This window comes from Gadus chalcogrammus, chromosome 1 (assembly GCF_026213295.1).
Source record: "Gadus chalcogrammus isolate NIFS_2021 chromosome 1, NIFS_Gcha_1.0, whole genome shotgun sequence".
Lineage (NCBI taxonomy): Eukaryota > Metazoa > Chordata > Actinopteri > Gadiformes > Gadidae > Gadus > Gadus chalcogrammus.
Genome location: NC_079412.1, coordinates 14,085,292 through 14,099,791, shown reverse-complemented (window position 1 = coordinate 14,099,791; position 14,500 = coordinate 14,085,292). Strand labels below are relative to the sequence as shown.

Genomic DNA, 14,500 nt, shown 5'->3' with positions numbered 1-14,500 from the left:
AGTTGCACATTCAACCAAGAGTTTAAAAAAACAAAAAACGTGCACACTTTTTCCTAGGCTGCCTCATGCACATGAATTGGTTTTCTCTCAGAGATAATGATGGTGTAATTTAATCACGAAAGGCCATTTCTACTTTGAGTATGGTGTTGAGTTGGGTGATTCAAAATGAGACATGGGTGAACAAAACAACAACACCAACAACAACACCAAAACCACCAAACGACTGAGATACTAAAAAAACGCCAAAAATAAGAGACATTGCAACGTATTTAGGAAAGCAGGAAGTTACTAAATGTAGGGTCAACCAAAACAATTTGAAGCAATACAGACATTTTGCCATGGAGATGAAACAATGGTCATATCCTCGCTCTCCTGAGGGAGCTGTTTTGATGTTGGACATGTGGGCATGCAGGGGGTGGTTAAAGGTAGCCCAGCCAGAGGAGGAAGGGACTACAAGGGGAAGAAGAGGCTTAGTGCAATGGTGGAGAGGCTCAGAGGGAATCAGGAGTCTGTCAAGAGGGAGAAAGCACAGCTATTTATTATCACGGAGATAGGAAGGAGATGACAGAGTTATGTATGTCAAGTCAGCTGAAGGGTGAGACTCATTGACAAGAAATAAAACAAAAATAATAATTAGTATTTATGCTGCAAAGAAGCACATCCAAATTGAAAAACCTGTACCCTTTTGATACAAAATATGTTCAAGAACACTTTTGCGTTATAGTATCTATCTAACAGTATTGCAGCTGGTTTTAACTGTTGCTGAAGTTCCATACAAACTGCATACAACGACCTTTGCTTAAAACAAAGGATTTATTCAATTACACAGCACTAACTCTAATAACCCTGTCTGGGTTGAGACAGTTCAACGGTTTTGATGAATCATCATTAAAGTCTCTGCCTGGATATGTCCTGCTCCAGACTCTATGGCAGGCCACGGGGTAAATGTGGAAGTGTATAATTTGCTGAGATGTCAGTGCTTATTTGGAACAGATGTATTTCGGCCATGGCTTCTGTGCTGTTCATCCCAGCCTGAGGGGCAGTATTTATGTTTGACAGTAGTTAAGGGGCACTGGGGTTTTAGGGGGTGCAAGGTCTGTCGGGAGGTGGCAACAACTGTGGGATCTGTGGCCGAGACGGCTGAGCTGTGGTCTGAGGGTTAGCTGAGTTTTCCGGTGGTGGTGGTGAGGGAGGGGGACAGATAATTCAATCCGGGGATTAGTAAAAAAGCAATTTTGTTGTAAGGCAGTTTTCTAAAACTTAATGCAAGTGTATGACAGTGAGGCTAAATCGGCTAGTTGCAATACTCTTCAGCTTTTACCTACAAAGGTAATGAAACGCTAACTATAACATTAGCCTCACCACTAGCATTCCTGGATACAACATCACAGCTGTCTGACCGGGACGTCAGAGCCATTAGTTTAATACTGGATCGGGTTCTTCCCATTGATGACATGGAGGAGGGTGGGTGTGTCCTATAAATCTAAACTTAACTTCAATGGGACAGCGTCAGGCTCCTCTAGGGACTGATGTGGTCAGAGGCAGGATTGATCCCGGGGCCTTGGTAGCATGACTGGTGCGGAAGGTTGACGCAAGCCCCAGATGCTGATGTTGCATGGCACCATTTGAGGGCTTTCTGCACGACCGACCCTGGTCCGTCTGCTGCGCTGCTAACCACATCGCTCGCACACCGACACACCAGCCGCTCTGATGTGGTCCTCATAATGATCGGTAGCCGTTCCCTTTGGTGGCTGCACAGATTCCATTTTTTTTCCAGTGGTAATGCAGCCGTGCTATGGCAGGTGTATTCTTAAGGCTATGATTTGGGTTTCGACTAAAGGTTTCAACTGAATTAGTTGCTGGGTTAGGGTTAGTTGCTGGGCAACACCAGTGGGACATTTGTTCTTCCATTGTATATCTTTTTGAGAAACCACTCGCTAGAGCCTGAGGGATTCTCTACCTACCTAGTGGATAATAAAGCTGCATTATATTATATTCTATTCCATGGCAACTCAGAGTCTGCCATTTGGTGTTTTGATAAATCACAACTCTCCCAATTGATCAATAAAATATCCCATATTTCCCACATAAACCATTTATAAGATTAAGATAGGTTAAAATTCTGACCATTTTTTATTTTTCATTAAGCAGATGTTTCTAACATCTTTTGCAACTTTGGTTTTATTGAAAACATCTGCTGTCCCCATCTGGCATTAGGGTAGTTATGTCATTGATTGGGTTTAATGGGTGTGACGTGTTTGTGTGACGAATGTGTCATTGTGTGTGTTTGTGTGTGTGTTCAATGTCCATGTCAACGCCTTCCCAGTGATAAACTGCAAGTGCCTACTCCGCCTTGTGTGCGCCTTGACCAACATGGTGGTGTGTGTGTCTGTCAGCATGTCCTTCTTTAAAATAACAGAGCAAGGAACCCTGGGATGTTATTCCGTGGAGTGGAGGACGACGTCAAAAGTTTAATTTCAGGCTCTGATGACCATTTTTAAAAATACCCACTCACCATTTATTTTCATCGGTCTAGGGCTGAATGAGACATTAGCAAACGTTTGTGTGACATCTCTGCGGTGTCTCTGTGTTTACGTTTATTTCCCAGGTCTGACCGAGGTCCCAGAAGGTATCCCCTTGGACACCAAGTTCCTCGACCTGCAGAACAACCGCATTACTGAGCTCAAGGAGCATGACTTCAAGGGCCTCACTAACCTATATGTAAGGAGCAACACTTTCAGCTACGGTTGCGTCTTTGCATTACATTCAGTGGCTCTTGAAGCAGCCTTGGCGGGCGTCTAAAGTAGCATGCTTTGGCTCACACCGTGTGAAACGTAGCCGTGGCTGTGCATGTCCGGAGAGCTTATGAAAATCCCCCTCTCTCGCTCTCACGTTTTTACATCTTTCCACTTGGAGCCTTTATTCTGTTTTAAATTGATGCCAAAAGCAGAAAGGGGAATATTCTCGCTCACATCCTCTCGCATGTATTCAAAGGAGCCAATAAAAGCACAATATTGAGACTGGCAGAGAAGGAGACGCCCAACATGACCTTACACAATAATAACAACTCTCTTAAAGAACTGTTTACCTCGGTATCCATCTGTCTCCGACCCTCAGCACTGGCAGGCTGGGAGTCTTGTCTCTTGGGTGACAGAAATGGCTGTACTCTGTTCATGCAGAGAGAGGAAGGGAGAGAGGAGGGGAAATATATATACACATATGTACAAATACATATCCACACATATAAAAAAAAATATATCCACATATATTGAGAGAGAGAGAGGGAGAGAGAGAGTTTTCAAATACTTCTTATTTATTCTATTTAACCTCTCTGCATCGTGGCTCTGCTCTTCCCACTAGGCCCTGGCTCTGGTCAACAACAGGATCTCCAAGGTCCACCCCAGGACCTTCTCCCCACTGAAGCACATGCAGAAGCTGTACTTCTCCAGGAACCACCTGACCACCATCCCTCAGGGCCTGCCTCAGTCCCTGGTGGAGCTGAGGATACACGACAACAACATCAAGAGGGTGTCCGCTGGGACCTTCAGTGGTCTCACCAGAATGAACTGCATAGGTAAAAAATTGTCCAATCCCCCATGTGTTAAACCTTAGTGTGAACGAGCTATAGTGCACCTGAACAAGACACTCATACAATTCAATCTGAAGCCAGAGCGATTGAGTAATACTCTATTCTAGTTGAAAATAAGAAACCAGTTATTACACATACAATTCTAGACTCCAGGTTCAATAATAATGCTTCAATATTAAGAATAAAATGATTTGGACTTGGACATCAACTTGGACCTATGTTCCATAGAGATGGGGTCGAATCCAATCCAGAACAGCGACTTCGAGCCTGGAGCCTTCAAGGGACTGAAACTGAACTACTTGCGCATATCTGAAGCCAAACTCACCGGCGTGCCCAAAGGTATTTTTGATATGAAGAAAATATTCCAATCATCACTTTTTTTCAATAACATTCCATCAAGTGCTATGTGGTTTATGGGTCCGAGATGTGCAGACACAGATAAAGTATTGAAACACTTGTGTTCTATCAGACCTGCCCGACAGTCTGCAAGAGCTCCATCTAGACAACAACCAGATCCAGGCAGTGGAGTTGGAGGACCTGAAACGCTACAAAGAGCTGTACAGGTGGTTTACTCTATGTGTTTTAATGTTCACTGCTGTGCCACGGAGACAGATACAGCTACCCGCTTCTGCTCGTCTTTTATTAAAGATCAGCCGGTTACAGTCTCTTCCTCTTCTATAGACACAGACATTTACTGCCTACTCGTTGTTATTATAAATGATAACATTCTGATATCAGTACACCAATAACATGCTACATATGTTTTTTATGTAAAATAAAATCATCTCCAGCCTACAGTGCCACGAAGGGGCTAAAGTAGGAACTGCAGAAATCTTCTCTCTAACTAATGGTTTCCTGGGTGTTGCTGTTGGTTTGTAGGTTGGGCCTGGCCTACAACCGTATCCGTAACATCGAGGACGGCAGCCTGGCCTTCCTACCCAAGCTGACTGAGCTGCATCTGGAGTACAACCGCCTCAACCGCGTCCCCCAAGGCCTCCAGAATATGAAATACCTCCAGGTGGGATAAACACCACAAATAGAATCACATCAGGGCTCGCTTCTTATTTCCTGCTACGTTTTTTTTCCGGCTAATTTCTGATAGGCTCGTTGAGGAGGACTGCATCTTTGTTTATTTGTAAGACCTCATCTACATCATATTATATAGATCATAGGTGTCACTGAATTAGAGAGCTTGCAACTTTTGGCAGAATACACTCAATAAGTACACCATGGCAGTCACTATTTCTAGCAGGGTATATTATAGTTTTTATTCCAGTAACTATTACCTCTTCCCCCTGCATATGGGTATTTCTAAAAACTGTATTGGTGTGGACCAGTGAAGTAGAGGTTTTGCAAAATGATGACACCATGAGCTTGATTTCATTGAGCATGTGCCAGGAAGCTACAAACAATGGCAGACTATGGGTGTGTTTACGTGGGGCTAGTACAGTTTGGTGTAATCACATGTTAGCAAGTCAACCTAGTGTTTCTTCGTCATAACACCGCCATGCTCAAGAAGAAGCCCATCAATGTGCATGCTCCATATTCTTCTGCGCTGTTGGACATAAAGTTGTTTCGCCACCTACCAGGCCTGACATGCTTATGATAATGTTTTAAATCTTCTTGGATTATTTTGTGGACAACAAAATATTCTATAACATCGTTGTCTTGACAGGAATTCTTTGGGAAAACCAAGGGCTTTTAATATGTTTTTTTCATATACGTGTGGACGAAAAACACTTAGAAACACTTTATCATGTGACATACTCCATCCCCCTCCTTCTGGTTACTCTAGATGGTTTACCTCCATGTCAACAACATCACAAACGTGGGAGTGGACGACTTCTGCCCCAGGGGCTCTGGGATGAAGAGGACATTCTATAACGGCATTAGCCTGTTCAACAACCCCGTGAACTACTGGGAGGTGCAGCCTGCCACCTTCCGCTGCGTCACCAGTCAGCAGGCCATTCGCTTTGGCAACTACAAGAAGAAGTAGAGAGAGAGAGAGGGATAGAGGGAGAGAGAGAGAGAGAGAGAGAGAGAGAGAGAGAGAGAGAGAGAGAGAGAGAGAGAGAGAGAGGAGAGAGAGAGAGAGAGAGAGAGATGAGAGAGAGAGGAGAGAGAGAGGAGAGAGAGAGAGAGAGAGGCAATTTAGAAAATACAAAAGGAGAAATCGACGGAGAGAGTGAGAAAAGGATGGAAGGGATGACATCTAGGATTTGTATAAGGGTCGGAGAGAGAAAGAAAACCTGAATTATTATTAAGGATGATTATTAATACTGGCTTGGCCTAATTTCATTAAGCAAGCTTTTTTTTAAGAGAAAAGGAGACACATGGAGAAGATAGAGAAATTAACATAATTAGCATGATTAAATACAAAGGGAAATGTGTCTTGCACAGTGTGTGTACCTGCACACAATGGAAAGGGATGTGCTTTTAGTACAGTCATTATGTGTTATATTTTCACAAAGTTTTTAATTTTCAGAGAGTGAATTTGGATACTAAATGACAAATATCTTGATCTAAAATAGTTTAAATATCTTTTTAAACTTAAACATTTTATAGTTCCATTTAACACATTTTTTGAACACATACATTTTATCGGATTAGTCATTTTTTTGTGTCTTACCATTTTGGTAAAAATTACATTTACAAAATACATATATAAAATAATCTTTTTTGTATGGATACATATTTGTACTTTGTGCTGATTTGGTTGAATCAGAATTTGGGAAGTTGCAATTGTGCTGGTCTGAGACCTTTTCGCTGGTCTGAAATTCTGTGATCCAACTGTACTGTATTTCAACAATAAACTATCAGTGAATAGACAGCATTTTCACAATTTCCATTCTCAGTAATAAACAAAAAGTAGCTTATCAATAATGTTTGCATCACAGAGGGTCTTGACGACCCACAACATGCTTGGCTGTGCTTTCTATGATGTTATTTTTTTGTGGACTACTCATGAACGGGGGACAATATTGTATAGTTGGTGCTTGCCCCAGATAGAGTTAGCACACAAAGACCTGCTTTGCCCTGATCCATTGTTAGCAGTGCATCCACATAAAGGAGGGCCACAATGGTATCTGATGCTTATATTTTTTAAATTCTTCTTCATCTGCTTAGGGGGGCTCATTTGAGGGGTGGGGCTGTTGTTAGTTCTATACATAAGGTATGCCGATGTGGTATACCATAGCCATAAATACTATTTTTTTCCCCTGTCCTGTAATCTGAGTACTGCTACTGCTGCAAACCTTTTTTGTTTTGTGAGAAATAAAAGCGAATATCAACAGGAGCAACGCTTTCAATGAATGGATACCTTCAAAAAACAACCAGATCAGATCTCATCATCTGTCTAAAATGAATGGACTACAGAGAGCAGAGAGAGTTGTAGGGAGAGAGAGAGAGAGAGAGAGAGAGAGAGAGAGAGAGAGAGAGAGAGAGAGAGAGAGAGAGAGAGAGAGAGAGAGAGAGAGAGAGAGAAAGGGAGATGGGGGCCACAGATATGGAAGGACAGAGACTAGTTAGAGAAATAGTGAGAGTGAGAGGGATTAAGTAAATGTTCTATTCAGTCATGCATCGGTGGCTTAATGAAAAGGTTAAAGATCATATTTATTTATATATTTTTTAAAACGTCGATATCGTTTAGTCATATGAAGTTTGAGGGAAGTATCCCTGCACTCTATCTGACGCCACACTCAAATTCTGATGCGCTTCGCCGACTATCGCCTGGCTGGATGTCATCGGGACACCCCCCTCAGAATGTCCTCTGAATGGTACAGTCGCGATGCAAAGAGGGAGACCACCCCGATGCCTGCTGTGTTTACATGGATGGCATAGATAGCGACGATGATGCTCTTGCGTGTGGAAATGTCCGCAGCGGTTGAAGGCACCATTGGGGATTTGAGTGCGAATGAGAACTAGTAGCAGCAGGAGAGACGCTCAGATTTCAAGAAACAACACGTTTTGAACCATTTGGACGTAGTTCCTCCTGATGCGGGCCGTCGATCATCTATGGAAGCCGGGGGCTTGATTTGATATGTCGCAAGAGTCAGCCGGTGAGTAGCGGCGTCGTGGTGCATCGGTGGACCACCAGCATGGTTACTGGTAGTGTGACAAATATCGTCAATGTACTTACTGATAGCCATGCATCCTGTTAATGAATGGGTTAAACAGCCTGTGCATTAACAGTGTGCGTAAAGGCCTATTGATGGTCATTATGCTGAGCATTTGAAGTGTTTTAGGTATCTGGTTCATAACAGTTCTATTTATATCTAGTATAAACCCAATACTTATCGACAGTATGCACAGTAGTCGAATAGGTATCATGTGCGTCTAGTGTAGGTGATATATTATTTTGTATTACTTATTGACCACACGTCTCAGCATGCCTTCGGTGTGTGATCCACGGCAATTTACCAGTTCCACTGAGAAAATAGTGTTACTATGCAAGCAGGTATTGTTTTGCTATTTAGCTTAGCATGCTACCTTGTGATTTCGAGACATTCATTCAGCGTTGTTTATTTAATAATGCCGTGTTTGATTTGAGTTGGAAGAGGAAGATAGCCAGAGAACATATAGTCTCTCTGGTCCAGGACAGGCCGTGAAGCCGCTCGGAAGAACGGGATACTCGGGTAGATGGATTTAAGATGCAGATGTTGACGATGCGCGCATGCGTAGCCGCTAAGCATTATTTTTTGCCCTGAAAATGTTTTATTAATTACATTACGTGTGTTTGATATTGCATTTGGTTTTGGCTGTTAGATACGCAATCCAAAAATCACTGCTTTACTTTTTTTCTTCTCTTCCCCACAGTGAATAGTTTGGTCGAGAGGTGATGGCAGTCCTGACTGAACTTCACCAGTACTACTCTCCATTCAAACAGATGGCCATCCCCCCCTTTCAATTCTGAGTGTACATAGAGCCCCCCGGCCCCCACCCCACCTTCTTCTGCCTTTCCCTTTCCTCCTCCTACCCTCTCCCAACCCCTTTTGTCCCCTGCCCCTTATTCTTTCCATTGTTCCACCCTTTACTTTGACCTCTCCTTGCCTTTAAATCTGTCGGACTCATCATGGCGTGCTACGGTCGTTCCCTGGACTCCCCTTGTACTCTGGCTCTGCTGGTGGGATTCCAGTTTGCCTTTGTCCTGTACTTTTCCCTGGGGGGCTTCCGAGGCCTGGTGTCTGTGTTGGTCCACACCACAGAGCCAGAGTTCGATTACTCCCGACCCCATGATGTGTACACTAACCTCAGCCACCTTGGGCCGCCGCCACCCCCTCCCCGCAACACAGGCACCGGACCCCCCGGAACGACACCTCCTCTGAAGGAGTGCCAGTTGCCCTCTCCACTGCTGGGTGAGAGGATGAGGATGAAAGGGAATGGTAGATGATGAAGGCTCTTGCGTCTTTTTTAATGATGTTTCCATTTCATGTTTGCTGTTGTTCAATCTTGGCCAAGTGAGCTGAGTGAGTGATTGTGTTTTGGTGTGTCCGTGGCGGACGGCAAATTGCTGGTTGTGTTCTGACCACAAACAGATGATCAGTCACATGGACCACTTTAATCCCAGAATGAAATTTGAAACCTTGCCCTCCCCTGTGCTCCTCTTATTTCCCCTCCTCGGATATCCTTCTCCACTGGTTCCTTCTGTTCTATTCTGCCCTTCTCTCCTCTCATCCCTTCACTCCTCTGCTTTGGTCTCCCCTCCTCCTCCTCCTCCTCCTCCTCCTCTTCCTCCTCAGTGGGTCCCGTGTCGGTCCACCTGTCTGCCCCGTTGTCTCTTGAGGAGATCCGACGGAGGAACCCCCTGGTGTCCCCGGGGGGTCACTACAGCCCCCCGGACTGCGAGCCCCGCCACCACACGGCCATCGTGGTCCCGTACCGGAACCGGCAGACCCACCTGCGGGCCCTGCTGTACCACCTGCACCCCTTCCTGCAGAGGCAGCAGATCCACTACAGCATCTACATCGTACAGCAGGTGGGACTGGCTGTGTGTGTACCAGTATGTGTGCGCTGGAACGTCGTTCATAGGGTTCGACAGGGTAGTGTATTGGTTACTATGGTGACATCCTCCTGGTTACTCCTGGAGGGTGTTCTGACCACGACCCTATCCAGCTGAATTTTGGCTGCATCCCAGCTGGATGTGGATTCGATCAGGCATGTCCGTAGCCTACCTGTAGGGGGAGGTCATTGGCGAGATGCCTTTTCCCTATCTTCTCCAAAAGGACCTGTATATCCGGGGGAGAAACAACTCTGGATGGATGTAGAGATGTTTTGTAGACACAATTAAATTAATTAATCACCTAGATTATTTTTTTGCCAATTCTAAATATATCAAAACATCTTCTGAATATTAATGCACGATTAGATTACATATGAAAAAACGGTGTGTGTGAATATCTAATCATGCAGTGACTGATTGGTCTGGAACCGCCCTTGTTATAGTCCCCCGATTTATTATATAATATTCTTTAATTCCATTTTATATTCAGAAAGGTCTGTTGGGTATCTAGGACGCACAGCGAGAGCTGATGCCATGGATGTGCCTCCTGTGTAATATGAATCTGAATAAATCGACATGGTCAAAGATTTCTGACAACGCAACAAAACCCATCAAGCCCTGAATTGTAAAAGTATCTTCTCCACCCCACCTTCTCTGTCCAGTGGGGGAACAGTACATTCAACCGCGCCAAGCTGCTGAACGTGGGGGTACGAGAGGCGCTGCGAGACGAGGACTGGGGCTGTATCTTCCTCCACGACGTGGACCTGTTGCCCGAGAACGACCACAACACCTACACCTGCCACAAGCAGTTCCCCACACACCTGTCTGTCGCCATGGACAAGTTCCGATACAGGTAGGCTTTTTACAACAGTATAAACGTCACCCCCCCAAGCGTTAAGGTTTACATTTAAACAGTCAGATAAAAAGGCAACCCTTATAATTAAGCGAGGGTTGCTATGCTCTTTTCTGCCACTCGGTGGAAGCAATTGTCAATGACTTCATCCCCATTCTGGTTTCATACATAATAAACCATTGAAAATCCTAAAATACGATGATGAATTTGGCCTTCATAAGCTTGCTATTCATAACTTTGTGCTAATAGGCTAGGCCCGGCCCAAAGGGATTATTTAATCAGCATTGTATCGCAAGAAAATGTTGTTGGTTCCCTCAAACGGGATGATTTTGCGAAAGCCGTTTCGCTGGGAGATGGAACGACATCGCCAGCTAGCTTGAGAACAGCAGTAGCATCTTCTTTCATGTTTTTTTTTTCCATATACTGCAGGTGTTCTCGTATAGTTTGAGACCTACAACTTACTCGTTAGCGCTCATCCATAAATCTGCCAGTAGCACTTAATACCTCACTTTCATAAATATTGATACAGCCGATGCTTTGCACTCATGTCGGCCGTGAAGCCATAAAGGTAGGGCTTATTTCAGATCAAATCACCGAAGCTGACAGCAGGAGGTATAACCCCAGATCAGTTGCTGTGGGAGAAATTTTAATTAGGTTGGTTGGAATCAAGGCAAATCTCAGTTTATCCAGTTTGTTTGCTAACAGAACTTCCATGGCTGCAGAATGCTGTGTTTGTATGCATTTGTTGCATATCTGGCAACCCAGAGTACTCTGAGAATAGTGAATTATACATACACAAAAAAAAGAAGGTTGTCTGGAACAGTCATTTCAATGAGAACATAGTGTTCACCTTCGGCGAAGACAGTATTTATACTTGGAATGTTTCCTACATTTATGATGACATATGGTCATTTATGATTTGTACATTTACATATTACAACTTTTGTTAACCTTGCTGCTAGGATTCAAATCTGTTATGCGGCCTCTTTAGGATGATGTATCAATCATGCAGTCTCCTTGGGCCAAAAAAAAAAAAAAGAGTTTGGTTCCTGTTGGTTGTCAGTTGAGGTCGGAACCGAACAAATTTTCTTTTAGGCCTTGGCACAGTTTTCATGTTCACTTTGTCTTCCAGGTTACCGTATCCTCAGTACTTTGGTGGCGTGTCCGCAGTGACCCCAGACCAGTATATGAAGATGAACGGCTTCCCTAACCACTACTGGGGCTGGGGAGGGGAGGACGACGACATCGCCGCTAGGTAAGTCCAACACACTCTGCATCATAGGACAATGGGGGCTCCATGCAATGTGTCTACATTAACATGAACAACATTAACCTAAGCCTTTCTGTACTTGAGATGTGCATGGTTGAAGGGATTTTAAGCGGACCAACCGGCTCCTTTGTCCTATTTGATACCTGTTTTACATTCTTTTGATACTTAATGCCACACAATGAACCATTCTAATCATTAGACCTTTTGATTCTGAGACCCACAACTTTTAGAAGTATCAATCAATAATTTCATGTTATATTTTATGCATACTCTATAAAGTTTACTGAGACCACGGCTCCAATGGGGGTTTGGTGGCCTCCTCGCCTGCCATGTCTGATCGTATTTCGGTGGCCCGCCTCACATTGTCCGCTCCCCGCTTCAGCACAACTTTCTGGTCCGTCAGCTGTTATAATGTTTTCCTGCTGTCGTCAGTGTGATCTTTCATCCTAATCTCCAACCCCTCTGTCATGGCTTTGCCGTGTGCTCTCGCTGGAGAAGACCCAGTGAGTATGTGGATTATGAGATCAGCTCTAGTGTGTGCAGCTATGTCCAGGCGGATTGCCTATCTAGTTTTCTTACGTCAATGTGTCTCTTTCTTCCAACTCCACGTGCTGCTCAGAGAGGCACTAAGATCCTTTCATGAATAAATGGAAGAAAAGACAATCCAGGGGATTTAGGAGAAATGAAGCGAGACCCAAGGTTGCTTCCTGTTCTAAATCTGCTAAGGTTCACTGTCATCTTCGTGTTCTATTCCACCTATTAGTTGGGATATTCTGGGTTTTACGTTGTATGCAACGGTTGAATGACAAGGTTGGTCTACAAGATGACAGAGATGGAAATAGGTTTCAGCTGCTTTTTAGAGTCCCTTTTAGTCTCTCCTATGTGTTTTAGCTGGTCAAAATAATTTGAAATAATAATGTTTCATAATAATGTTGCTATCTTCCATCATTTTCTTTACCGTTTATATACGTTTACTTGAATATGTGCTGTGAAGTTTGATAGGTTTTTCGAAGTTTCTAAGTAAGCACATATTTTTGAAGTGTTTAGTGGAATGTAGCAACACCCATCCTCTTCCTAGCATATAGCTGTAGTTTAGCATTATCATGGCACATTTCGATTTACAGATTACCAAATTCTATCTTTCAATACTGAATACTACTCTGCTGATTTGTTTCTCTCTGCTTTCCCAGAGTGCGTCTGTCTGGCATGAAGATAGTGCGCCCCCCAGTGGCCATCGGCCACTACAAGATGATCAAGCATAAAGGAGACAGAGGCAACGAGCAGAACCCACGCAGGTACAGCACAAACCTGGGCAAGAGGCACACACGTATGAGTCCTTCTCCAAAACCGAAGGATCTGGGACACTAATGTCAAACATCTACCTGTATAGTGTCCTTGAAGCCCTAACCCCTTACCCTTACAGGTCCAACCTGGTGGTATAATATGTCACCTTTGATGACATTTGAACACATAGGAACACCCTCCTCTTTCCAGATTCGACCTGCTGAAGAGGACCAGGCTCAACTGGCGCTCGGACGGCATCAACTCGCTGGCCTACGACCTCCTGTCCCGGGAGCTTGAGCCCCTCTACACCAACCTGACGGTCAACATCGGCGAGGACCCCCACCTGCCCCTGCTGAAGTTCCCCAATCAGCGGAGACCGGGCAGGCCCCCGGCGCCTAAAGCGGCCACGAGGAAGGCCGCCGGGATGCCGCCAAAATCGCCCGACAAACCGCCGGACGTCGGGACTCTAGCGGCGAATGTGACGCGGCCGGCGGAGGAAGAGACACGAGACCCCGCCCACTCAGCAGCAGCCAATCAGACGACACAGGCGAAGCCCGGTGTGATCAAATAGGCCCCGAAAGAAAGGTCTTTGTATCGCACTCTCATTGGACGGCGGGGTTTATGGGCGGTAGTGTAGCAGACATCCTCCCTGCGGGCGCTCTGGAGGGATCCCCTGTTCAGACCACTGTTCACTGAATGTGTCTCCCTGGCGGTGTTTCAACTTAGAAATGAGCTCACCCGTAAAGCGTCGGTTGTAATGTTAATAGTAGATCTCCTCCATGAGTCTCGGGGAAAAGAGCGCTATGGAACAGAAGGAGTGTTTTTGTGCTAGTGGTGTACGGCCTCATCCAGTCTGCTGTACCAGAAACTACTGCTGTTATTCTGCCCCTACCACCGCACCCACCACTCTACGCAGGGGGGGTTCTAGTTTTCTGTGCCTTCTCTCTCTCTGTCTTTTAAATGCACATTTTATAGACAAGGATAGGTGCTCTTCGATGCTCATCCTGGGACGGAGGGGGGGGCCGGGTATGGGTGGGTCTTTAGCTGCCTTTCTTACTCAGCTTGAGCTAGGTATCAGACGGAAAGGTTGTTGGGAGGAAGGACACTTTGCCACGTTGATTTAAATTTTGTATTCTACTTGTGTGCATCAATCAGCGCAGAACAACTCCCATACATGTCGAGGGTAGACGTTTAGATTTATATAGAGATACTTATTTGTTTGTTTACCACTTTGTTGTGAAGTCTGCTCTGGTGCCTCGTTTTTAAGTTTCTAGACAATCAGGGCCAATCTCTCTCTCACACACACACACACACACACACACACACACACACACACACACACACACACACACACACACACACACACACACACACACCTCTTCTACGTACAGCAGCTTGACGTATGATTCCTTATGATTCCACTGAATATTATCATTCCATTAAATAGTATATACATATCTCAGATATGATATGATATTTTAAATACAGTTGTAGGACATATGGTAA

At 44.7% G+C, this 14,500-nt stretch overlaps 2 protein-coding genes across 2 annotated transcripts in view; both read left to right on the top strand.

Moving 5' to 3' along the window:
* The window catches only part of LOC130391137 (biglycan-like), a 12,548-nt gene extending 6,885 nt beyond the window's left edge, over window positions 1-5,663 (top strand). Inside the window, exons 3-8 of the mRNA XM_056601254.1 lie at window positions 2,609-2,721; window positions 3,361-3,574; window positions 3,818-3,928; window positions 4,059-4,152; window positions 4,469-4,607; window positions 5,385-5,663. Coding sequence (XP_056457229.1) covers window positions 2,609-2,721; window positions 3,361-3,574; window positions 3,818-3,928; window positions 4,059-4,152; window positions 4,469-4,607; window positions 5,385-5,585 — 872 coding nt within the window. The 3' untranslated portion in view covers window positions 5,586-5,663. The remainder of the gene's footprint in view (window positions 1-2,608; window positions 2,722-3,360; window positions 3,575-3,817; window positions 3,929-4,058; window positions 4,153-4,468; window positions 4,608-5,384) is intronic.
* Window positions 5,664-7,398: 1,735 nt separating this feature from the next.
* LOC130391121 (beta-1,4-galactosyltransferase 3-like) lies at window positions 7,399-13,987 on the top strand. The gene is made up of 7 exons (XM_056601253.1): window positions 7,399-7,647; window positions 8,405-8,943; window positions 9,328-9,563; window positions 10,250-10,440; window positions 11,573-11,695; window positions 12,901-13,005; window positions 13,205-13,987. The coding sequence occupies exons 2-7, from the start codon at window positions 8,661-8,663 to the stop codon at window positions 13,563-13,565; spliced, it is 1,299 nt and encodes a 432-aa protein (XP_056457228.1). The 5' UTR covers window positions 7,399-7,647; window positions 8,405-8,660; the 3' UTR covers window positions 13,566-13,987.
* Window positions 13,988-14,500: the final 513 nt, after the last annotated feature.

Bases quoted from the DNA above. Each gene is read 5' to 3' on its own strand.
- LOC130391121 (XM_056601253.1), top strand. From the start codon at position 8,661: ATGGCGTGCTACGGTCGTTCCCTGGACTCCCCTTGTACTCTGGCTCTG. The intron at 9,564-10,249 runs GTGGGACTGGCT...TTCTCTGTCCAG, and splicing joins GCATCTACATCGTACAGCAG to TGGGGGAACAGTACATTCAA. The intron at 11,696-12,900 runs GTAAGTCCAACA...CTGCTTTCCCAG, and splicing joins GACGACGACATCGCCGCTAG to AGTGCGTCTGTCTGGCATGA.